The sequence below is a fragment of the Furipterus horrens genome, unplaced genomic scaffold (assembly GCF_987537825.1).
Source record: "Furipterus horrens unplaced genomic scaffold, mFurHor1.1.pri manual_scaffold_11, whole genome shotgun sequence".
Taxonomy (NCBI): domain Eukaryota; kingdom Metazoa; phylum Chordata; class Mammalia; order Chiroptera; family Furipteridae; genus Furipterus; species Furipterus horrens.
This window is the reverse complement of record NW_028327181.1, coordinates 45,200,452-45,225,891: the sequence shown is the minus strand read 5'-3', so window position 1 is coordinate 45,225,891 and position 25,440 is coordinate 45,200,452. Positions and strand designations below refer to the sequence as shown.

General features: G+C 54.5%; 1 protein-coding gene and 1 pseudogene across 2 annotated transcripts; both read left to right on the top strand.

Annotated features, from left to right (window-relative positions):
• The first annotated feature begins 3,388 nt into the window (after positions 1 to 3,388).
• On the top strand, positions 3,389 to 23,847 carry DRG2 (developmentally regulated GTP binding protein 2). 2 transcript variants are annotated; one of them, XM_090290994.1, is made up of 13 exons: positions 3,389 to 3,580; positions 6,995 to 7,155; positions 12,759 to 12,848; positions 13,414 to 13,474; positions 14,937 to 15,027; positions 15,561 to 15,633; positions 15,756 to 15,846; positions 16,729 to 16,832; positions 17,241 to 17,317; positions 18,566 to 18,654; positions 19,430 to 19,488; positions 23,255 to 23,308; positions 23,646 to 23,847. In XM_090290994.1, the coding sequence occupies exons 1-13, from the start codon at positions 3,517 to 3,519 to the stop codon at positions 23,730 to 23,732; spliced, it is 1,101 nt and encodes a 366-aa protein (XP_090147120.1). In that variant the 5' UTR covers positions 3,389 to 3,516; the 3' UTR covers positions 23,733 to 23,847. The 2 variants fall into 2 exon arrangements, with proteins under 2 accessions (XP_090147120.1, XP_090147121.1); XM_090290995.1 differs by having other exon boundaries at positions 3,390 to 3,580; positions 16,735 to 16,832.
• LOC149997473 (U1 spliceosomal RNA) lies at positions 7,312 to 7,492 on the top strand (annotated as a pseudogene).
• Positions 23,848 to 25,440: the final 1,593 nt, after the last annotated feature.

Genomic DNA, 25,440 nt, shown 5'->3' with positions numbered 1-25,440 from the left:
GCTGACTGGCCTGGGTAAATCCTTCCCATTGGCCTGCAAACAGCAATCAAGGCTTACCTGCATGAGGAGGATATACTTGGCCCACATGGAGGGCCACCTCAAGTACCCAGCTTAAGTGATAGGGGAAACTGTGTCACTGGACCCTACAGGACACCTACTACATTAGGCCACACTACCAAGACAGGGAGTCATAGCAGCTCTACCTAATACATGGAAACAAACACAGGGAGGCTGCCAAAATGAAGAGACAAAGAAACATGGCCCAAATGAAAGAACAGATCAAAACTCCAGAAAAAGGATAGAACAAAATAGAGATGAGCAATTTATCAGATGCACAATTCAAAACACTGGTCATAAGGATGTTTGAAGGGTATACTAATGGAAATACAGAACAATTTACAGGAAATCAACAGCAGAGTGGATGAAGCTGAGAATCAAAGCAATGATATGGAACATAAGGAAACAAAAATCAACCAATCAGAACAACAAGAAGAAAAAATAATCCAAAAATAATGAGGATAGTATAACTAGCCTCTGGGACAACTTCAAGTGGTCCAAAATACACATGATAGGGGTGCCAGGAGGAGAAGAGAAAGTGCAAAAAAAAAAAAGGAAATCTATTTGAAAAAAAAATGAAAGAAAAGTTCCCTAAGTTAGTGAAGGAAATAGACATGCAAGTCCATGAAGCACAGAGAGTCCCAAACAAGTTGCACACAAACAGGCCCACTCCAAATCACATCATAATTAAAATGCCAAAGGTGAAAGAGAATCTTAAAAGCCACAAGAGAAAAGCAGTCAGTTACCTACAGGGGAGTTCCTATGAGACTGTCAGCTGATTTCCCAAAAGAAGCTTTGCAGGCTGTAAGGGATTGACAGGAAATATTCAAAGTCATAAAAAGCAGGGACCTACAGCCAAGACTACTCTACCCAGAAAGATATCATTTAGAATGGAAGGGCAGGTAAAGAGCTTCCCTGACTAGGAAAAAAACTAAAGGAGTTCATCACCACCAAACCACTATTCTATGAAATGTTAAAGGGACTTATTTTAGAAAAATAAGGTCGGGGATCTGGTCAAGATATTGGTGCAGGCAGACATGGCTCGCTTCTTCACACAATTACATCAAAATTACAACTAGAATATAGAAAAGCATAGAGTTACCTACAAAGGAGTTCCTGTAAGAACTATCAGGCGACTTCTCAAAAGAAACTCTGCAGGCAAGAAGGGACTGTCAAGAAGTATTCAAGGTGATGAAAAGCAAGGACTTACAACAAAGATTACTCTATCCAGCAAAGCTATCATTTAGAATGGAAGGGCAGATGAAGTGCTTCCCAGACAAGGTAAAGCTAAAGGAGTTCATCATCACCAAGCCTTTATTATATGAAATGTTAAAGGGACTTATTTAAGAAAAAGAAGATCAAAACTATGAACTGTAAAATGAAAACAAACTCACAGCTGTCAGCAACGGAATCTCAAAAACAAAAACAAACTAAGCAAACAACTAGAACAGGAACAGAGTCATAGATATGGAGATCATATAGAGGGTTATCAGTAGGGAGGGGGAAGGGGGAGAATTGGGGAAAAGATACAGGGATCAAGAAATGTACGTGGTAGGTACAAAATAAACAGTGGGATGCTAAGAATAGTAAAGGAAATGGAGAGTCCGAAGAACTTATGTGCATGATACATGGACATGAACTAAGGGGGTATTGCTGGAGGGAAAGGGAGTAACTGGCAGAGGGGACCAAAGGGGGAAAAATAGGGACAATTGTAATAGCATAATCAATAAAATATACCTAAGAATGAAAAAAATTTTTTTCACTAAACTCTGTTACAAACTTCAGATTTGAACAGTCTAAGGACTCGATCCCACCCAAATTTTTATTAAAAATGTACAGAAAAGTTAAAAGAATATTTCTCCTTTAAAAATATTTTTAAAATTTATTCTTAGAGAGAGGGGCAGGGAGGGAGAAAGAGAGGTAGGCAAACATCGATGTGCAAGAGAAACATCACTTGGCTGCCTCTTGCTCCCTCCCAACTGCACCCCAGGCATATGCCCTGACAGGGAATTAAACCTGTGACCTTTCCATCTACAGGCTGGTGCTCAATCCACTGAGCCACACCAGCCAGGGTAAGGGGACCTTTCAGTACACACCCACATACACTTCTCCCAGGTTAAACAACTGTTAACATATTGCTACATTTCCTTAGCTTGCCTTCTCTAAATGTATACATACTATTTGAACTATTTGAAAGTAATATACAGATATTATGTACTTTCACCCCTGTTACGGACCAAATATTTGTGTCTCCCCTTCAAATTCATATGTTGAAGCTCTAACCCCGAATGTGATGGTATTTGAAGATGGAGATGGGTCTTTGAGAGGTTATTAGGATCAGATGAGGTATTGAGGTGGTGTTCTAATAATGGGATCAGTACTGTTATAAGAAGAGATGGCAGAGAGTTCTTTCCCTGCCCCTCTCCCTTTGCACACTCACCAGGAAGGCAGCAATCTGCAAGCCAAGAGGAGGACTCCCACCAGAACCTAACCACACTAAGCATCCCCATTGTGGACTTCCAGTCTTCAGAACTGTGATATGTTCTGTTATTTAAGCCACCCAGTGTGTGGTATTTTGTTAGGTTAGCCCAAGCAAACTAAGAGATTCCCAATGCCACAGCATGCATCTGCTAATAATAAAGACATTCTCCTACATCATCACACTAGGAAAATTAGCAATTACTCCCTAATATTCAATATCCTATCCAAAGTCAAAGTTTCCCCAATTGTCCTCAGAATGTCTTTTTATAGCTGCTTCTAAATTTTCAACCAGAATCTAGGCAAGGTGCACAAAATATATTTAACATCTTTTTATCTACCCCCCCCTGTGCTTTCCCGTCATTTACAATTTTAAAGAGCTCCGACCACTTGTCTTAGAAAATTAACCACTTTCTAGATTTGTCTGTATCCCCTTATCTAAACTCTGATGCAGTATTTTGTTGTCTACTTCATGCTGCAGCGTATCAGGCGGTATCTGATGACAGATATTAAGGCTAGGTTGAACACCTGGTTAATGCGGTCACGGGGACCCACTTTTAACATCTACGTAAAGTACGAGCCACCAGGCTTACAGCTCAGCGCTTTTTCTTTACACTGGCAGTCGGTTACGCTCGGGACCGCAGTTCAGACCTCATCACCAAAGAGTCCGTCTGCGCCTGCCAGGCCCGGAACCCTCTCATCTTTGCGCCTGTCCGGGGCAGCACTGCCCCGCCCCTGCCCCTCCTAGCCCCTTCCGGTCCACCCCAGCGCCCCCAACCCTGCCGGCCCAGAGGGCGGAACCAATCGTGTCTGGCACTTCGCTGGGCGTCACCCGCCCGGACTCTGAATCCCGGAGCGCCGGGAGGCGGAGGACGCTGTTATCCGTGGGCTTCCGGGCACACGCTGTTCGGCGGCCGCCACCAGGCCGGACTATCCTGACCCGCCGCTGTAGCTGTTGGTCCTCTCCCCTTAGCCGTGGCCATGGGGATCCTGGAGAAGATATCCGAGATCGAGAAGGAGATCGCTCGGACGCAGAAGAACAAGGGTGAGGGCCGGCCCAATGGGCCTTCCTTTCCGATGGGCCTCAGTTTTCCTGTCCGTTCAATGGGGAAACAGCTCCAGCGGCAGAGCTGCAGCCAGCTTGGAGGCCGCGGAGAAGTGCCGGAGTAGTACCAAGGCAGGCAGGACCCTGAGAGATCTGATCAGTGCCCGACCAGGGGGCAGAGGAGAGACCGAGCAGAGAAATCCCAGCTCGCAGCGCGAGCGTCCGACCCTGAGAGGGGCAGGGCCGGGGTTGGAGCCCGGGCCTCCTCGTGGCGGGGCTCGGGGAGTTGGTGCTCTACCCTGCTGTGCTGGGAAGTCCGGGAGGAGACCTCTCAAAGATAAAACCTCATCCAGAGGCCGGGAGACCTGAGGTGGAGTAGTGGAAGCGATCAGGGCTTTGGAGGCCGGCGGACCTGGCTTTGAACCCCGGCTCCACCACTTACCTGCTGTGAAACCTTGGAAAGCCACTTCACCTCTTTGAGCCGCAGTGTCCTCATCTGCAAATGGGGATAGCAATGCCCGGCCCCGTCTTAGCGCACAAATAGCATATGCAGAGCACTACGCACTTGGTGAGCACTCAGTATTTAAAGTAAACTTCCCAACGTGGTGAAGGCACATGATGAAGCATCAAATCTGGGCTTCAAGTTGTAAGGGCTGGAGGAACTCAGAGAGGTGAGAAGACAAGAATGGTGACACCCAGGAAGGCTTCCAGGAGGAAGCTGGTAGAGGGAAGGACATTCCAGGTGGGGGGCAAAAGCATGGGAGTCTCTGTGAGCATGCTCTGTTCGTGGGACAGTGAGGAGAACAATCTAGATCGGAAGGAAGGTTGGGAGTAATGGTACATGCGATTGGCTGAGATGGGTAAGGCCCGGTGCCTGGCCAGACCTGCTGTGAGGGTGCAGGAGCAAGAAGCAAAAATGCTAGGTGGCTGATCTCTGTCCTCCCTTGGCTCCATTTAGTTCTGAAGGCTGAGGAGTTGAACGGCTTCTATCATTCATTCATTCATTCTGTAAATCATTACTGAGCCCTACAATGTGTGGTTAAAGCAGTGAACACAGCAGGCATCCCTGCTTTCACAGAGCTGACCATCCAGTGAAGAGTTTGTAAATAAGTAAATAAACAAGGTAATTCCAGATAGCAATAAAATCCCATGAAGACAATCCAGAGTGTTGGGGGTAGGAGCTGGGCCTACCAAGGCAGAATAACCAGAAAAGACCACGGTGAGGAGGAGGCATTTGAGCCGAGACCAGAATTTTTGCAATGAGCCAGACATGCAAAAAGCTGGGGGAAGACTGTTCCTGGCAGAGGGAACAGTTGGTGCAAAGACCCCAAGGCAGGAACACACATGGTATGTTTAAGGATCAGAAGATCTGGGCTTGGAGTGCAGTGAGGGAAAGTAGAGGGCCAGTCATGTAGGACCTTGTAGGTCATGGGAAAAGTCTGAGTTGTGTTCTAAGGGCCGTGGGAGCTAGTGGATGGTGTTAAGCAGGAGAGACATAGTCTGCTTTCTGTTTAAAAGTTCCTTTTCTGGCTCCCCTGTGGACTGTCATCTACAGGACTCAAAGAAAGTGGCAGGAAGGCTAGAGATGCTGCCACTTTGGCAGTGGTAGAGGAGGAGAACGTAAAGGTGATTAAGACCTAGTCCCTACCTTCAGAGATGCTCAGATTTTATGAGCTGGGATGATAGGAAGGCCCTGTGTGAACCTGTTGCTGCTGAAGCCATTCTTGACCATTTCTCACTGCCACCAGTTCGCTCCTTCACTCACTTAAACATTTCCTGAGCACCTGCCCTGTACCATACCCTGTGCAGGAAGCTGGGGATACAACTGTGACAGTCCCAGTTCCCGCCCTATGAGAGAAAGGGAACTAAAGACAAGGTTGTTTCAAATAATGGTGAGAGCCATGAAGACAGTAATCAGGACCATGAGGAAGAGAGCGGTCTAGGGGGAGATGGGGTTCCTGTAGATAGTGATAATAACCAACTTTTATTGGGTGCTTACTATGTGCTAGTCATTGTCTTCGTGATTTCTGTAAGCCTTACAGAAATCCAGTGAAGTAGTTATTGTTAATATCCCTCTTGTGCAGGTTATAAAACGAGTGCACAAGAAGATTTAGTAACATCCAGAGTAAAATGATCAGTGACTGCAGGGTGGGATTCCAACATGGGCTCTTAACCTCTGCATGACACTGTCCCCCAAGGCCAGGTAAGGGAGGCCTCTTTGAAGAGGTGCCATTTGAGTTGAGCCTTGAATGCTGAGAAGGAGCAAGCCCTGGAAAGAAAAGGTTGAAATGGAAGGAACAGCAAATGCAAAGATCCTGAGGCAGGAATGGGGTCAGCATGTTCTTCTATAACAGACAGCCACCATGACTGGAATGTAGTCAAAAGAAGCGAGAGTGGTAAGAAACATTGGGGAAGTGGCCAGGTCACCCAGGGCCTCAATTCTCAGTCTCAGCCACCGCCTCCTTTTACAGCAAAGATTTTGTAATACCCTCTTTACTGTCCTGAAATGTGATTCCCCACCAATAGTGTAAGTTTTGTACGCAGAGAATGTGAAAAATGTCAATCTAATGTCCTGATAGTAATATAGAGGAGGAAGAAGAGGAAAGTAATTTAAAATAAAAATACTGTGGGTTTCAATATGCAGATATTGGGCAACAGCCAAGATGTAATGAAGTGATAATGAAGCAGTGATATGCTTGCACCTCTGGGTTTGCGGCAGCCCCCCACCCCCACCCCCTGCAGAACAGTGCAGGCGGATTGTGTTGGTGCCTCAGGCACCCTCCAAGAGGCCCTGCTGTGGGCAGCCTGGGATCCCAAGACCACGAGCAGCTCTAGGTAAAGTTTCAAACAAAGCGTGCTATCATCTACCCTGAACATACCCAGGGGTTGCATTCCTGGATATTTCAGCATTTATTCACACTACAAAAAATGCCCTGTGTTTATATGTGAAATGGAGTTAGATTTCAGGCCCCTGTGAACCTAACCCAGATTTTCCCTCTGGGTGTCTTTGGGACATGAAAGGTCATGTGGGACACAGGACAGTTCTGGACTGTGCCGGACTGACTTACACACTGGCCCCTGCCCGGTAAATGCTAGTGAGGGCCTCACCGTCGAGCAGCCATGGGAAGCCTCCCTGGGAGTTTCCAGGATGCCCCCAGGGAGTGCTGCTAGCCCTTTTGAGAACCACTGACAGGGGTCTCAAGGTCTCCACAAGGAGACTCACTTTTATTCTAAATGGAGAAGCCAAGGGGGCATTTTCAGCAGAGGGGCAGTGTTTTCTTTCCCGTTCTTGACAGGGATTGCCATTTGGTTCTGATATTCCCGGCCAGCGCTTGGGAGGGTGGGGGGCCCCACCTGACCCACGGAGCTTGGATACTTTGGACACTTACCTTCCTCTTGCTTTTCGTCTTTTAGCCACTGAGTATCACCTGGGCTTGCTGAAAGCAAAACTTGCCAAGTATCGGGCCCAGCTCCTGGAACCATCCAAATCGGCCTCATCCAAAGGAGAGGGCTTCGATGTCATGAAGTCGGGCGATGCCCGAGTGGCACTGATTGGATTTCCCTCTGTGGGTAAGGTCAGTGATGGTCATTGTGGGCCTTGGGGAGGAAGGCGGGCTGTCTCCTTTCCAACATGACTCTTCTCAGAGAAGTCGCAGCCTACCCCATGATCAGGTCCCACCCTGTATCATCCTAACATGGAGAACAGTCTTTTAAAATTATTTTATTTTATTATACTTACCCGGCAAGGGAGACCCCATGATCGCGGAGGTGGGTATCCCGGGGCGAGGCTTATCCATCACGCTCCGATGTGCTGGCCCTGCGATGTCCCCAAATGTGGGAAACCCGACTGCATGATTTGTGGTAGCAGGGGGGAAATAAAGAAATAAAATGATTTTATTTTATTTTTTCATTTTAGAGAGAGGGGAGGGAGGAAGAGAGGGAGAGAAACATCGATGTAAGAGAGAAACATGGATCGGTTGCCTTCTGTGCGCCTCGACTGGGGACCGAACCTGCAACCCAGGCGTGTGCCCCAGACCAGTGACCTTTCGGTTTGTGGGTCGGTGCCTGACCAACTGAGCCACACCCAGGGCTGGAGAACATTCTTTCCTCTCTGGCAGAGTGGCTGCCCTTAGTCTCTGGCTCTTCGTTGTGCACATTTAGGGAGTATGCCCCGTGGGCCAGTTGCTGGAGGTACAGCAGGGTTGAGGTAATTGTGGCCCTGCCCACACAGAACTCCTACTCGGGGGAGGAAGGACACGAAGCTCATGGAGTATCAGGTGCATCAGGTGGTGGGGACTGCTTTGAAGGGGTGTAGGGGTAGGGGCTGACGTCCTTCCAGTCGTGGGTCTGGAGACTGCTCTGGTGAGCAGGTATTGGAGCAGAGGCCTGAAGGAAGTGCGGGAGCTTGCAGAACCCCGGGGACAGAGCATCCCAGGCAGAGGGAACAGGGAGTGCAAAGGCCTGTAGGTGGGAGTTTGCTCGGTGTGTTCAAGGGGGCCAGGGCAGTGGGGTCTGAGTGAGCAGCAGTGGGAGACGCGTTATAGAGGCTGGATGACCTTGGGGCCAGCATACACCTTTGGCCTTGGGTGAAAAAGAAGGAAGCGGGAGCCACTGCAGAGCTCTCTAGAGGTTTCTTCTGTCATCTTCTTAGTTTAGGGTAAAATTCATATTTCATTTTTATGTGGGGAGTAAGATAAACATCATTAAAGGGTTTTGAGCTGAAGAGGAGGGACTGAGCTGACTGGCTTTTAAAAAAAATAAACATAAAAAATAATAAATAAATTTAAATTTTAAGAGTCCTGGATTTGCAAAAAAGTTGCAAAGCTAGTAGAGAGAGTTCCTGTATCCCCCACACCCGGTATACGCTGATTTCCTTTGTTTTTCCTGCCCCAGGAGACTAGGTTATACTCAGTGTGTGTGTCTCCTTGGCTTCTTTTACACGTGGCCTTGATTTGATGACCCTGATAGCTTTTAGGAGTGCTCGTCGTGTGTTTTGTAGAAAGCCTCTCAGTTGGGGTTTGTTTAATGTTTTTCTCATGCTCACACTGGGGTTATGGCGTTTTGGGAGGAAGGCTGCAGAGGTAAATGCCATTTTTCTCTCATCATGTCAAGGGTACATACTATCAGCATGACTAATCATGTTGATGTTGACCTTGATCCCCTGGCTGAGGGAGCATTAGTCAGTGTTTCTCTCACGTTCACATTGTCCTCTTAGAAGGGGGTGCCGGGTTGCAGCCCACACGTGGGAGTGGGGAGTTAGCTCCACCGCCTTGAGAGGGGAGTAGCCACAAAAATTATTGGGAATTCTGTCCATGAGATTGTCTCTTCTCGCCATTTTATTTAATCTTTTATTTATACCGGTATGCACTCACGGGAATTCATTGTATACTTTGGGCTCTAATATCAGACTGTTCTTTTGTTACTCAGATTGTGCTAGCTGGGGAGTGGTTTCATTTGGCTCTTAGATGTACTCCTGTTGCGTTTTTCAGCATGCCCGTACTTTCTGATACTGTAAGATGCTTCAGGCTCATCTTGCCTATCCCCTGCCCCAGCCCTAGAATTGGTCATTTTTCCAAGGAGCCTTGGTTCCTTTTATTGGAGAGCGGTATTTAGAGACCAGGGTCTGGGAGCTGACTTCTTTGTAACGGAATCACTCTGACTATGTGCACGGATGATAAGTTGGGGCAAGGGTGGAGGCAGGGAAGCCAGTGAAGAGGCTGCTCACACATAAGCTGAGTGAGCAGTGACCAGGTGGCTTGGGCCAGGTGCTGGTGGAGCAGCTTTTAAATCAGTCAGCTAAAAAAAATGTATTGGACCCATTGCTCTGGGCCACACATAGGGGTAGTTGGTGACAGCCACCACTTCTGGAGTGCTTGCTGCAGACTGGGGGTCCACCCTGCTTTACATGTGGTGATTCTGTTTGCTTTTCCCTCTGCCTGTGTAATGGGTATGTGTGTATCATGGGGGTGGGAGCTTGATGTGCTCTGGCTACACACATGCAGTGCACATGGGCTCATATCTCCATTTCCCACTGGCATTTTCACTCCACTGAGGACATTGTCGTATTCAAATTAATATGTTAGAATTACCCATCTCTTCACAGCTGCCTCGAGTGCCATGCTGTGGTCCTGTGGTCAACTGTCGGCTACTCCCGTCCCCTGCGGGTGGTAGCTGGGTTGTCCAGGCTCTTGTCTGACCACACAGTGCTGTGCTGACTGTTCTTGTGCTTGAAGCTCTGCGCACTGCGGCTTGTGTTTCTGGAGGAAGAGTTCCTAGACGTAGGCATAGTGGCTCAGGGGATTTGGGTTCTTTAAGCAGCCATCAGCCTTGCTAATTACCCACCAGAGAAATGCCATCTGGGGGGAGCCGGGAATGTTCTCTAGTGTACCCACTAGACACTGGTGTCGGGGCTGGGTAATGAGTGCTGGGGTGGGCGCAGATTGGACCGAGACTAGGCTCTACTTCAGAGTCTGCGAAAGGACTCCACCCGATGGCATGCTTGTGCTTTTCCACCTCGAGGATTTTATTCCTGGTACTCAGCTGCATTCCTTTTCTCGTCCTCCCACGGTGTGGCCTCAGGGAACACTACTGCCATGGTAGTCATCGTCTGCACCAGGTAGACTGAGGCTGGGAAAGCTGCTGTAGATGAAAGTTATGACACCGTGGGAACCAGCCGCTGAGCCCCCCACAGCCCCTGCTCCTCCAAGCCTTTTGCTGTTCGTGTAGTGTATGGCTTTCAACCTGCCCATAAAGTGTGATCACCCATTTTACATGCAGTTTCCTGGCTTGGGCTCAAGTTCCTTTAGTGATGGGGTGCTCGTGACTCCCCAACTTCATAAAAGCCAGAGAGAGCCACCTGGGGGCCTCCTGCTTCAGCCCCTCAGCAGGAGCCACCGCCCCTCGGCTGGAACCCCTGCAGCCAAGAGGGCGGGATCCCCCCTGCCTCCCCAGCGCACCCTCTGCGGCTGAATGCGGTATGCCTTCACAGTCTCCAGTCTTGGCATGATTTCCTGTTCTTCCCAATTTTGTGTGATAAAAGTTCCCAAGCACACGGTGGAGGTGAAAGGACAAGGACAACGTGCCTTCTCTCAGATGCAATGCTGACGGATGTCTTGCCACATTGCTTTGTCTCTGTTTGTGCGTATGTGTGTGGGGAGTCTTGTTTGGACTGAACCATTTGGAAGTAAATTACAGGTGTCATGCTTCGTGACCCTACACCCCTAAATATTTAAGCTGGTATCTCCAGCAAAAAAGGACATTTTGCTCCTTAGCCACAAACTGGTAGAGCACACCAAACAAAATTAACAGTAATCCAGTAATTATCTGATGCCCCGCCTATATTCTAATTTCAGTAGTTACTCCAAAATGACCTTTGCCACTGGTCTGTCCAAACTAGGGTCCATTCTGGACTACATGTAGCCCCTGTGTGTGTGGTTTCTGCAGCTGCTTGAATCTAGAAGAGTCCCTTTTGTCATGACCCTAACTCGCTTAAGAGACCAGACCCCTTGTCCCACAGAAGGGCTGCGCTCCGGAGAGGTCTGCTGCCTCCTCGTGGTGTGCTTTGGCTTGTTTCTCTGCGTGCAGTTTCCCGGGACCTGAAAGCGGGGGCGGCCTCGCCCAGCTCCATGCAGTAGGTGGCGGCCACCTCACTTGCCACCATGCCAGGAAGCCCGAGTGCAACTGTGGTGCCCACAGAACTCAGGGCCTGTCAACATACTTTTAGTAGCTTTGGCGACCGGTGAATTGTCCTTGCCTCGGGGTTGTGTCAGTGGTTGTAAAATAGCAGTTCTCTGGTTCTCTTCCTCCCCCTGCTGGCTAGCTGATACTCCCTGTGATGTAGCACTGTCTCATCCTGGGGCTGTTCGGTTGCTCTGAAAGTGTGCCACCCGGAAAGACAGGGCAGATGCTTGCGCATTGCCCTTAAGTGATCTGGCAAGGTGTTGTGCTCACCGCTGCCCCACAGGTGCCAGGGGAGGGGTTCCAGGCTTTAGCTCTTTGGGTGTTGTTGTGGCTCATTAGTTTTCGCCTTTTCTTTCAAGTTTGCTTTCCAGTCTGCCAAGGACCTCTTCCCCAGATGAGACACTCAGGCTGGGAGAAGCCACTGTAGTTTCCCAGGTGTGGGCTCTGTGGCCAGATCCCACCGCCCCACTGGGAATCCAGGCTCTCCGGCCATGGGAGGGCCCAGGCCTCACCTGCAGAGGCCAGACACGGTCGGTGGTGTCCTTCAGCGGCCCTTGCTCTACCCTGCTCCCGGCCCCAGAGGCCCGCAGGGCGGAGAGTTTCTGGATTTGAGGCCTGTGTTTCCTTCACGTGCGCATTCTGGGTTTCAGTCTAGTGGTGCCTCCAGCCCTCCTGCCTACCAGTGAAGGGCACAGTCCAGGCTGCATCAGCCCAGACAAAACTGCATCTCAGTCAGGCTTTTTGTTCCAGGCGCCCTGCTGACTAGATGGGTGCCCGAGGCCAGGGCTGGGTATCTTTCCCCCTGGCTCCGCCCGCTGCTTTGGTTGCCCCTTGGGAGCAGTGTCTAGCACTGTGGTCTTGCTGTGCCCCAGACTCAGTGCACCACGTGCCTTATCGTCTCCATTCTTCTCCACACGGCCCCTCAGGAAAGGGGCTGGGGGGATGCCCACTCCCCTGTGAGGGCTCTGAAGCTCAGGAGATGAAGTTTCTTGCCTGGGGTCCCCCAGCAGAGGCGAGATCCAAGGCCAGGTCTCTGTCTCCTAGCCACACCACAGCCCCACTCCCACAGGGAACCCCCAGGCCCTTCCCAGTCGCCCTCCCTCTCTCCTTCCTAGCACCTCCTCCCACCGTCCGGCTTTGTCTCAGACCAGCAGGTCGGCATCCCCTCGCACATCTCGCCTCTCCCTGGGGAGCAGCAGCTTAGAGTGCTGTTGGGGCCCCGGGAGGTCTGGAGGGTTTCTGTGGAACTAGGGAGGGGCCCCTGATTTAAGTAGGGGAACTTACTTACTGTGTCCTCCTGAGACAGGCTTGAAGCCTCCAAGGGGAGCCCAAGTCCTCCTGGGTGGGGCTGGGCCGGAGGCAACTTTTCCCGCTGTCCCCTTCACACCCCCGTCACCAAGCAGAGGTGAGGAGAGGACCTCCCTGCTGCCCGCAGCCCCGGGGATTCTCCGAGGAGATTGAGACAAAGCTTGATGCGATGGCTTTCTTTTTCTCCTAGTCCACTTTCCTGAGTCTAATGACCTCCACAGCCAGTGAAGCTGCATCCTATGAATTCACCACTCTGACGTGTATCCCTGGGGTCATTGAGGTAAGTTGTACTTCGCTGCATCCCAGGAGGGGGAGGGGTGTGTGCTTGTGCTTCCGGTGTATATAAGTGTGTTGTGAGCGTGTGTGCCCTAAAGCATGGGCGCCTGTGGGCACTCTGGCTGCTGGGACCCCAGAGATGCATGGCCATCCTGCAGTACTGACTGGTTCCAGGGATCGGCCAGTGTGGGGCAGATCTCCGGGTGCCCTTTGTGCCTGCTCTCCCCACCACCCTGGCTCAGGTCACTCCCTGCTGCTGGGCTGGATGCTGCTGCCCGGCAGGCCTGGGAGCCCCATGCAGCTGGCATCCCGTGGCCTTGGTGAAGCATTTTATTTGTGCAGAGCTGTCGCCATCAGCAAAGAGTGTTGGGGGATTGTAAAAACCCCAGAGCCCTCCCCAGCTGGCTCCTCGGCTCCCAGTGAGGGGTGAGGCTCAGATGTGGCCATGGAGGCTGACCCGGGTTTCTAGTAGCCCCTAGCTGATGGCTGTTGTCAGGGTTCCGGGCTCAGGCAGACCCTGCCCAGTGGCAGCCCATCCTCACCTCCCTGTCCTCTCTTCTGCCTCCTAGTACAAAGGAGCCAACATCCAGCTCCTGGACCTTCCTGGGATCATCGAAGGCGCAGCACAAGGTGCGAGCTGGGCGCCCAGGGTCCACCTTCTCCCCCAGGACACAGGGGCCTCACTGTTGAAATGGGGTGGTGCTCACGATCCCTGCTGTGGCTCAGTGCTCTGTACTTAAGGGACCCTGGCCCATTACAATCCTGAGAGACCCATCTTGAAGCTGAGGAAACGGAGGCAGTGCAGTGACTTGCCCAGGGCTGCCCAGCTCACCAGACAGGCTTGAGTCCCCACTGCCACTCCATGTGCCCCGCTGTGCCCTGCGAGGGTCGGGCGCTCGTTCGCCGGCTGTTTCAGGCTGTGCTCCCAGTCCTGCCCTTTGTTGTTTGGAGTTGGGTTTTTTGGGGGTTTTTTGTTCTTATTTTGTTTTGTTTTGTTTTTGAGATGGGAACGTGCCTGTGGCTTGTGGCGGCAGGTGGCTGCACGCAGCACTTGCAGGGATGGTTACCAAGTGCTGGCTATCCAGCACGTGCCAAGTGCCAGGCTCTGTGCTGACCATGATTGCACCTAAGCCTTCAGATAGCCCTGTGACGTAGGGAGTGTCATCGTTTCTTTTCATAGCCAGGAGGAGCCCTGGGGACCGAAAGGTCAAAGGTCTGCCCTAAATGACTACATATTCAGCTGTTCAGTGGCAGACCTGGGGGTGGAGCTACCTCTCTGGCCACACAGCCAGGCCCCCTCTCCAGGTGCCCAGCCCCTCTCCGCCAGACACCTTTCTACTCCCTCCTGCCGTCATTGCGTCCAGGTGCTGCCTGTTGAACTAGGTCAGGGGCAGTGTGGTTCCCATGCCATCCTAGCAGCATATCAGCGGCCTGGAGGGGTCTGTCACCTTTGGGCACCTACACAGGCCAGAGGCAGCGGGCAGTGGGCTTCACCTTGTCCACCCCTCATTCTCAGGTCATAGGTCTACCTCGATCCTAGTGCTCCAGTTTCGGTCCCCAGCTTTCTGTGACGTTGGCAAGGCGCCTGGCTTCCCTGGTCAGCTAATAACAGCGGAGTCTGAGCACCTCCACCCGTGCTGCCTCCTGAGGCCCTGCAGCTCCAGGGGCACTTCGTCACCCTGTTCCCTAGACAGTTTCAAATCCTGGCGCCTCTGGCTTCCTTTTCTTGGGCGAGTGATTGAGTCCCTCTAAGCGAAGCCTCTGTATTCTTAGCTGTAAACGGGGTGCGATGAAACACAGCCATGCGGGGTAGTGTTGAGGGTCAGGTGAGGAAATGTCCGGGAAGCTCTTAGCACAGGGCCTAGGAGCAGGCGTCTCCCTCCTAAGGTGGTGAGGTTGAATTTCCTTCTAAAACAAGTACGATAGCATCTCGATTAAAACAGAATGCCACAGAAATCACAGCCTGGGAGGTGGCCCACGGCAGACACCAGGCCAGACTGTCAAGCACAGGAGTCTGAGGTGCTGTGGGCTGGGTGGGGTCACATGGTCCTGCCAGTGTCCCTGTGTAACCACATCCCTTCTGCCTGTCCAGGGAAAGGCCGTGGCCGGCAGGTGATTGCTGTGGCACGCACGGCTGACGTCGTCATCATGATGCTGGATGCCACCAAGGGAGAGGTGCAAAGGTCCGCAGGGCGGGGTGTGCGGGGCAGGTGCCCTGGAGCCTGCGGTGGACCCTCTGAGTGGTGCTCGGTCCTGTCGCATGGGAGTGGCGGCGGGACTGCCCACAGGCCAAACCCAAAGCGCTCAGGCTGCTGCCGCCTCTCCCAGAGGCTCACGCCTGGCGCAGAGGCCGGCTGAAGCGCGGCAGGAGCCCTGGCAGCACTGGCCGTCCGGGGCCAGAGGAGCGTGGCTTGACTGGCTCCTGCTGCAGAGGCCCAGGGCCCCAGTCCCTGCCCCAAACCTGCCAGGGGCCCAGCCCCAAGTCACAGCAGCCTTGCTCATGCCCCGGCCCGCCTCTGCCCACAGACTGAGTCCCGGCCATTCTCCCCTGGACAAGGCAGAGGGTGTAGAGGGTCCCCTGCAACTCTGGGTTGTTGGGAAGGAACGTTCCAGGTTGCTGGGGGCAGGTAGGGGAGGGTGGCAGGGGCGCCCTGTGGAGCAGGGAGGCTGCACAGCCTGCCCCAGAGCCCCTGTGCAGGCTGTGGGGTCCCCCCAGGTCTCTGCTGGAGAAGGAGCTGGAGTCAGTAGGCATCCGCCTCAACAAGCACAAGCCTAACATCTACTTCAAGGTGAGGCCCCGTCATCTGCGGGCTGCGGCGTGGGGACCCGGGACGGCGGTGCCGGTAGCTGAGGCATGGGGGGCGGTTGCAGCTGACCCTTTGTCAGCAGTTTTCCCTCCCGTCCCCCCCAGCCCAAGAAGGGCGGTGGCATCTCCTTTAATTCGACAGTCACACTGACCCAGTGCTCAGAAAAGCTGGTGCAACTAATCCTGCACGAGTACAGTATCCTTCATGAAAGCGCGGGGAGGGACCGCCCACAGCTGCCAGGGCAGGGGAGGGGCGCCAGAGACAGGCCTGGGGCCCCAGGGAACAGCAGCCACACACACACACCCCCACCCCCACCCCCACCGAGCCCCCTGGGCCCACCAGAGCAGGCTCCGAGAAAGCTGTAGCGGCGGGCACGGGGCTCCTGTCTCCCCTGCCTGCGTGCACACTTGGCGGAGGCTTCCTGGCTCCTCGCTGACTGCCGGGTGCCGTGGTGGCCGGTCCCCTCCGGAAGGAAGATGAGGTGCAAGGGAAACAGCTCCAGGGGCCCCAGACCTCCTGGTCTGCAGAAGCCTCAGGGAGAACCAGGGGCCTGTGCACACACCTCTAAAGTATTGTTGGGGATTGGGTGGGTTCTGGGGCTCCAGAGGTCGGGGCGGGGCCCCAGAGGCAGAGGTGAGCTCAGCGCTGGGAGAGCTCACGCGGAGGCGGGGCACCTAAGGAGGTGGTGAGGCCCCCGACCCCAACGGTGTGCAGGCTGAGGCAGGGTGGCCCCCAGCAGAGAGCTCTGCATGAGGGGACAAGAGCTAGACGAGAGCCTTCAGGGGGCGCTCCAGACCCTGAAAGCTAGACTTCCGCTGAGGTTTTCTGGGGATTCTGGCAAGTGGGTTTCCTTGCCTAACAGCAAAGATTTAAACTATTGATTGAAGGTTTTACACAGTATGGCTTCTTTTGAAAAGAAAAATGAGGGGCTCCCCAAACTTTAAAATCTGGTAAAACCTTGCAAGCAGATGACCTCCAGCATTGCTTTCAGCCAGCGAATTTCCTGATGGGAGGTTTCGGGCCCTCACCTGAGTGGGCCTGAGGGGCCGCCAGTGCACAGTTGGCCCTTAATCTGAGCCTCAGAAATCTTCAATGCGGAAGTGCTCTTCCGAGAGGACTGCTCCCCGGACGAGTTCATCGATGTGATCGTGGGCAACCGGGTGTACATGCCCTGCTTGTATGTGAGTGGAACAAGCCCCCACCCTTGTCCTGTGAAAGGGGAGCCTGGCCCTGGGCCACGTGTCCTGAGCCCCCTTGACCCAGACAGGAGACAGGCTTCTCTGAGAAACAGAAAGCAGTCTCCACCCTCACATCCCCTCTGCCCCAGTGGTTCTTTGAGTCTTGAAGATATGTCTCGCTTGATACTGGGGTTCCAGCCCAGCTTCTCCTTATGGGGCTGGCGGCCCAGGCCCCTTCCACCTTCCCCATCATCGAGACAACAAGGGCGGGGAGGACACTTAGCATCAGCCCCTGCAGCACGGTGTGCAGAGGGAGGGACTGCGGGCAAGTCTGTGGCTGTGTGGGGCCCTTGTCTTGTGCTCCTTTGTTTTGTTCCTTCCCCGGCACCCACCTCTACCTTTCAATCCCAGGTTTATAATAAAATTGATCAGATCTCAATGGAAGAAGTGGATCGCCTGGCCCGGAAACCCAACAGTGTGGTCATCAGGTGAGGCTCTGCCATCCTTTATGTGTGTGAGCCTGTCAGGGAGGCCTCTCAGCCCGCTTAGCTAAACGAAGCCTCCGGGGCACGGCTCAGACAGAGGAGACCCCCCCAGTTGCTGGTGACCTTGGCTCGGTCCCACCCTGAGTCACCATGTGGGTGAACGCTGGTTAGGGAAGCAGGAGGCTGGTGTCTGTCAAGGTAAATGGCTAAGAGTGGCGCAGAGGCTTCATAGCTTAGTAGTTAGACGGTGTCCCTTGAGGCCCGGGCTGTGAGCCAGTGCCCTTGGAGCTCTGGACGGGGTGGCTCTGTCAGCACAGAGCAGAGGAAGAAGGGAACCGAGGTGGTTAGGTGGGCAGAGCAATCCTTGACCACCTGCTCCCTGTTCTTCAGGGCGGGTTTGGGGCCAGGTGCACCCTGGCTGATGGCTGCTGATTCACTTCCCATCGCCATGGTGGGCACCTCCTTTTGAGGCACCCTGACTGCTCCGCTTGGCTGGTTTCCCAGCTCAAACCAGGTGCTCTGTAGCTTCACAGTGGGGCCTGGCTTACAGGAGAAAGATGCTCCGGGACCAGGTGGGGGTGCAAATAATGGAGGAGGGTCCTGGGCGCAGCATGAGGGCCATTTCTGGGCATTGTCCGCTGCCTCAAAGAGCAGCAGAAAGCCAGCGTCCCTCCCGTAGGACAGCCTAGCTCCTCTCCTGCTGCCTCCCAGGCATCCTGCGGGGGCCACCTGAGGACATGCCTGTCTTTGGGGTGTGAGAGCATCTTTACCTGCTTATCATGCCCAAAACAGCTCTGCAGAGGCCTGACATTTGCTCAGCATAAGACAGCAGTGAAGGGTCAACAGCCAGCCCCAGTGTCGCTGACATCCCTCTCGGGAGGGGGCAGACTCTGGATTGTCATCTTCCCTTAATCCCATCACGGCCCATCACCACTCTACGCAGCAGGTACCAGGAGGGAAGCCCCACCTCCAGGCACTTGTCAATTACACTTGCCATGCGCCTTCTTCAGAGAACAACGGTGACCCCCGGAGACGCGGCCGAGCTCTGTGGGGCGTGATGGCAGTTGCTGACTGGAGGCACTGGTGGCTGAAGTGTCACATAGCTGCGAGAACCATAGGCTTGGCTCCCCACAGGCTGCAGCTGGGCCGCCCTGCCCTTGGGGCCTGCGCCCAGCCAGATGGAGTTGTCCTCTGCCACAGAGAACGCAGAGATCTGGGGGCTCCTCTGACTGCCCGCTTCCTCCCTGGCAGCTGCGGCATGAAGCTGAACCTGGACTACTTGCTTGAAGTGCTCTGGGAGTACTTGGCCCTGACCTGCATCTACACCAAGAAGAGAGGACGTGAGTCAGGCAGCATGCAGCCCAAGGACAAGCTGTGTCTCCCCCGTCATCAACGGTGCCCGCTCTGCGCGCGGCCCCCAGAGGGCCCAGTGCCCCGGCCTGGCTGGTCTTATACACAGCTCAGCTTTTCGCCTACTCAGAACTGGCACTGTCCTCTACCCAGGCTGGTAGAGACCTCAGTGTGAGGTCCACGTTCCAGGGCTCCTGGTCTTGAGGGTGCCCTGGGGGGTAGGGGTAGAGGGTCTATGGGATAGAGGCAGCTCTGGAGGCCCCCACCAGCTACAGCAGTAACCCCCCCTCCTGACTTCCACAATGGTGGCAGGCCCCACTTCAGGACTTAAGGAGCCTTTTCCATATCTCCAGCCCCTGTACCCATACCTCACACACTCAGAGGCCTAGCTGCTGAGTCCTGGCCATTTTCATTGACCTTGACCTTGCAAGCAAGTGGAGAGATGTGGCTGCCCCAACTGGTGCCAGCCGCCGTCACACTGCGCCAGTTCTTCCCAGATGCTCTGCGTGACTCACCTCAGTTGGGGCCCTCGTGGCTCACTGGGTTACAGGCAGTTTGCCTGCTGAACTAGGATGTGTTCTGATTTTCTCTGTTAAGGTCAACGTTGTAGAAGACTGGTTGGGGGTCCACAACAAGGGGGCGCTAAATAGGGGGGAGGCTAGCCCGAGGCTGGAGACTGGAAGGGTCTCTGCCACCTGTGGAAGGGGACCCCAGAGCACGGGGCCGGACTGTGGCCCACACCCACACCCATCTCTGCCTGTTCAGAGAGGCCGGACTTCTCAGACGCCATCATCCTCCGGAAAGGGGCCTCCGTGGAGCACGTGGTGAGTTAATGAGACCTGCCTGGAAGAGGGTCAGGGGGCTCTCCTTCTGAAGCTCTCCTGGCCCTCAGCTGACTCTGGATGGCACGTGCTGCGGTGGCAGAGGGCCAAGGGCAGGCCCTGGCATTAGAGCTGGGATGCATCCCATCCCGACTACCCTTCCTAGCTGCCAATCAAGCCTCCGCTGTTCTCTGTGAGACGGGGATGGTGCTGCCCCCACTGGTAGTTGGGGGCGGTGTGGAATGAGGTCCAGCATGGGAAGCCCTGGGAGTGCTGCCTGGCACGTGGTAGATGTCCAGGAAGCAGTGGTCCTCACTGGCCTGGCCTGGCCTGTGGCAGTGCAGCGGGTTCCTCAGAGCCTCCAAGGTGTTCTGCTAAGGAGAGCTCCCACCACGTATTCCGGTGTTCATTTCAAGTTGTGTCTCCTTGTGCTGGCCCGGGACTCGGTTGCCACCTGCTGTGCCAGTGGCCCCTAGCTTCTCCCAGCGTGGCCTGCCCTCGGTGCTTCCACTTCCTGCCCTCAGCCCAGGTGCTGCTTTGAGTGCTTTCTGCGCTCACGCAATTTATTGAGCATCAGCAAAGTAGACCCAGTTCCTCCCAGAACTAGGGTCCTTTGGGGTCAACAGATGCCAGACACCTAATGTCAGAGGTTAATGTAGTGAAGGAGAGGGGCCACCGAGTCCACACAGAGAGGCCTGGAGGTCTCAGAGGAGGTGGTCTGAGTGGGCCTGTAGAGCAGGCAGGACCTGGCTGCGGGGTTGGGAGTGGGAGAAGCGCCCCGGGCAGGGGCTCTGGGCTGAGCTGGTGAGTCAGGGAGAGGAAGGGCGCACTTCTTTGTCCCAGACGGGGGTCACCCTCTACCCTGGAGATGTCCCTGCACCATCTCTTTGGGAAGGTACCTTGAACCCTGCAGGAGCAGGTAATAGCCTGAGATACAGGACGATGCTGCAGGTCACACAGGCATCTTCTTGGGCTGTTTTCGTCTGGCTCAGTGACTCAGCCCTGCTCACTGTACAGTACGTAAAACAGTTAAAATTCTGTGGCACACCAAAAAGTACATTGTTGTGCCAATCAGACAAATAAATAGGTATAGTTTTTTAAGATTATTTTTAAGACTGTATTTATTTTTAGAGAGAGGGGAAGGGCGGGAGAAAGGAGAGAAACATTAGTGTGTGGTTGCCTCTTGTGCACCCCCAACTAGGGACCTGACCCTCAACCCAGGCATGTGCCCTGACTGGGAATTGAACCAGCACTCAATCCACTGAGCCACACCAGCCAGGGCAGGTATAATTTTTAAAAAGATTTATTCGTTTTTTTATTTTTAGAGAGAAGGGGAGGGAGGGAGAAAGGGAGAAAAATAACAATCAGTTGCCTCTCACACGCCCCCAACTGGGAACCTGGCCCACAACCCAGGCATGTGCCCTGACTGGGAATCAAACCAGCGACCTTTTGGTTTATGGGATGAGGCCCAGCCCACTGAGCCACACCAGTCAGAGCAAAGTAGGTGTAATTTTGAGTCATTCACACCGGACGGCTGTTATGTTGGCATCACTTTTTTATTCGACACTAAGGGAAAAGAGGTCAGTACCCCTGACTAAACAGTCAGATGCTGCATGTTTTAAAAATTCTTGGGGTACACCAGTGGCAAGTTGCTGCTCTAGCTCATTTCTTCTCCGGCTCTGTTGATGGGTGAGCCTGCAGTCTGGTCCCCCTCATCCTTCCCTTCATTCAGCAAGCCCAGGCTCAGGCCAGTGTCAGCCTGGAGATGCCGATGCAAACAGGGCAGGGTTTGGCCTTGAAAGCTCGCTCGCCAGGTGGAAGGAAGCCACAGAAACTCAAGATCACCCTCCCACATCCCTTAGGTCACTCCAAAGAGCTCTGTGTGGGAGTGCCTGTCCCTGGGCCTGTTTTGGAACCTGTGACTGCAGTGTCTCCTGCCGGAGGCCAGCAGGCCATGGACTCAGGTGCCACGTGTACTGGCCTTCCCCATGGTTACACTGCCCTGTGTGGGGGCAGTTGCCTTAGCCCTCAGAGCCTCGGCTGCTTGCCCAAGAGGATGTGGGGTTTCAGCTGCACCTGGAAAGAAAAGCAGGAAATACTAGGAGCAGAAGAGTATTCCAGGCAGTAGGGGTAACAGGTACAAAGGCCCAGAGGCAGGAGCAAGTTGGGCAGTGCTGGCTATTTGCTCCCAGCTGTCACAGAGTCAAAGCAGCAGGTGTGGAGGGGCTTTGCAGGCCTTGCTCTGGAGCCTGGACTTTGTCCCAGGGAGGCCTGCCCTTCAGTGGTTCCCCCTCCTCACTCACGCTTCCTCCTGGGACACCTACCTGTCCCAGGTGCCTGGATGCTGACAACAGAAACCGAAGTAGAGGAGCGAGGTGGGCATTGGAGGGAGGCAGATCTGGGGCTGTACTAGCTCCCTGTACTGTCAACGTCCCAGTGCCCTGCATGCTCATGGCAGGGGCAAAGTGACCCCTCCCCAGGGCCTTTGTAATGCGCCCAGCCCAGGCCCTGCTCTGTCTGCACTGAGCTGACAAAGGCCTTACCTGTGAGTTGCGTGGCCCATAAGCCCCAGGGGCAGAGAGAACCAAAGAGTGCACTAGTAACCATCCCAAACAAGGTGCTCTCCCATATTGGAACAATGGCCTTCAGGGACCTTTTATTCCCCACTGCAAGAGACAAGTACACCTCCTGCTGACGACTCAACCTTAGTGTCCGGTATACTAGGCTGTGGTAGCACCTGTGGCCCCACGGGGGAGCACGTGCCCCACCTGCCTCAGTGTGCGTGCCGGCCCAGTGTTCCTGGAGCTCGCGGGCTTCCTGGAGGATCCCTGTGACAGTGGGACCCTGCTTTGCCATCTCTGCCTGTGGGTTGCATCCTGTTGCTGGGCAAGCTGAATAAAACTTAAGACCTATCTGCAGGTCAGAGCTGACCCCTGGGCCACCAGAGTTTACTCTGGTCTAGAGAGCAGCGAGTGTTGGAGCTGCGTGGGTGGCTGTCTGCCTGACACTGGCAGCAGTGTCCTCTCTGCCATGGCTGTGGCATCCTTGGTCACCCAGAGGAGGCCTGGACCAGGTTGGCTCCTTGGGAAACATTCTTGCAGGCCCCAAGTCTACCTCTGTCCCCACAGATGCTGGGCTGAGGCATCTGGTCTCCGGCCAGTGCCAGTAAGGCTCTGGGCATGTGGGAAGAGAGGCACCATCTGCTCCCTAGCCCACCTACACTGTCCCCACATTCTCGGGACAAGCTGGCTGCCCCTCCAAGGCTGCTGCCTCTGGCCTCCTGACAGTACTAGGATCCCTGTGACCTTCACCTCTGCCTGGGAGTGCTGAAGGACAGGGTGTCCTGGGGTGGGAGGGTGATAGGGGAGGCTCCACATCGCAGCTGTGGACAGAGGCATGAGAGACTGGGACCAAGCATGGTGACTCCAGGCTGAGGTGGGGTGTCCTGAAATCCTCTCCCATCGAAAGGGCATCTTTCGGGGAGGAGGGCCGCTGGCAGCCAGCCAGTTCAGACCTTTGCCCAGTGGCTGTGAGGACATTCCTCACTGGGCCCCACGGCCCTTGGACAAACCTGGGAGCACAAACGCCAGAGCAGCCTGCAGTTGAGAACAGGAGGCTGTGTGCGCAGAGCATGTGTTCCTGGACGAGGCTGCTGCTGCCTAAGTGCCCACCTTGGGAATGGCTGCTGCTTGGGGTGTGCCTTTTGCTTGGGGGTGGGGGTGGGCGTGGAGCCCCAGCTCACTGTCTGACACTCCTGTCCTCCCATTAGTGCCACCGCATCCACCGGTCGCTCGCCAGCCAATTCAAGTACGCGCTGGTGTGGGTAAGTCTAGGCAGGTGACGGGCTGCGGTCATCTTCAACACCGTCCCTGTCCCTGCATAGGGGGACCACAGTGTCTACGTGTCTGCCCCACTCCATGAGGTGTGCATGCTGTCCCAAACTGGACACAGGCCTCTCCACCTTCAGGACCGAGAGGTGACCAGACCACTGGGAGCACTGCTCTCTGAAGCCTGCGCTGCTTGCCAGCGCTGGGATCCCCTGCTTTAGACTCTGGTGTTCACATCCCACCCCACCCCACCTTCCTCGAGAAACAGCTCCCTCAGACCTGGCCTTTCAGTACTGAAACTGATGTAGTCTCTCTGCCCTGTTCCCCTCCCAGGGCACCAGCACCAAGTACAGCCCGCAGCGGGTGGGCCTGACCCACACCATGGAGCATGAAGATGTCATCCAGATTGTCAAGAAGTAGTGGCCAGGGGCCAGGCCACCAGCCCACCCACCCTGTCTCCCCAGGAAGTTGGACCCAGTGGGACACTCACTCTAAAGCCCAAATAGGAAGAATACAAATACATGTATTCCAGGAAGGGGTCTCTCAAGTCTCTGCTTTTTCCAGAAGTTTCTTCAGTTGATGATGAAGAGTGTGGGACCGAGGGACAAAGTTGGGGGGACTTAGGTTGGGCTGGGGTTATTCCCATGAGACTCACCCCTTGGATGAGGCTTCAGCCCCGTTTGGGCACTGAGGGAGCCTGTTGCCCCCTTACTTCCCAGCCAGGACCTAATGCAGAGGGGTAGCTCAGTGTGGGGCGGGTCGCTGCTGGGGCACCGCAGCCTCTCTGCTCCTGCAGCTCCTCTGGTATTCCAGGAGGGGGCCTCCTGGGTCGAAGCCCCCACCCCAGTCCTCCTCGTGGTGGTGGTGGTGGTGGAAGCTGGAGGCCAGTGGGTGTACAGACCCAGCTTGTGCCCTCCGTGGCCCGACAGGCCCTGTGCAGACGCCTGGGCTGGGGACTGTGGAGTCTGGGTTCTTTCTTTTCTCTCTCAGTCCTCTGATCTCAGCGCTTTCTGAAATAAAGGATGAAAACCATTTCTGTTCAGAGTGAGGTCAGTTGTGTACGTTTCCTGAGCTGCCAGGCTTTGTCAGCAGGCAGCACGGGACTAGTGATCAGAGTGGGTAGAGCCGAGTGATAGGGGACCAGGCTCAAGCCTGGCGTGCAAGGGAGAATGTGGGGACCTCCAGGATGGTTTGTGCCCTGGAGGGTTGGCGAGGGGCTGAACATCCCAGATGTGCCTGGCTGCCCAAGTTGGGCAGGGTCCCCAGAAAGCCCTTGTCATTTGTGGGGTGGCAGGGAGGTCCTCCTGTGAGAACAGGGTAGCCAGTACATTTCTTGTTGCCCCTGAGGGCAGGGGTGAAGGGGCCTTCGCCTGGTGCCAAGGAGTGGCAGCTGGTGTTCACTGGGATCCGCACTGCGTGCCAGGGGCTGTGTGGGGCCATCTCCACAGCCACCTGTTCTCCATGGGCAGCAACTTGCCCTGGGCTACATGGCTTTTAAGTGCAGAGCCAGGATTTGAACTACAACCTGGTGTGCCAGGACCTGGGAGGAGGCTTCCTGGAGAACGGGTGTCTTTGGGGGTGAATTGTAACAGGTTGGAGACTGCCGGGCACCAGGCCTGCAGCAGTGGCAGAGAGCCCCTGGGGGGCTCGGGGCGGGCTGGAGTGTGGAGTAGGCCTGCTGCCCAGCTCTCCAGGGTGTTCTGGGATCCTCTGTCAGCTGCTCAGCCCCCTTTCCAGAGACAAAACAAGAATAATAGATGTCATTAAATATACATGGGGCCCCAGGCGGTAGGCGCGGTGGGCTGGGCCTCTTTACCACCCCCCTCCCCGCAACACTGAGCTGCTCCGCTGGGCCAGCCATGCTTCTGGGGCCAGCCACGGGACCCCCATTAGGCGGGATGCAGGCAGGGAGCAGGCCACGGGACCCAGGTAAGGAAACCCTGGTCCTGGACCCTTGGTGTCTGCCCCTAATCCCATCCCCCAAGTTTGCAGTGGGAAGAGGGGAGGGGCCTGAGGGGACCTCAGTTTCTTCATCTATAAAATGGGCCTGATGATGCCCATGCAGCCCCCTTCTTGGCATTGCCAAGACAGGCGCATGCTCGGACTTAGCCGGCACCTCACCTGAGCA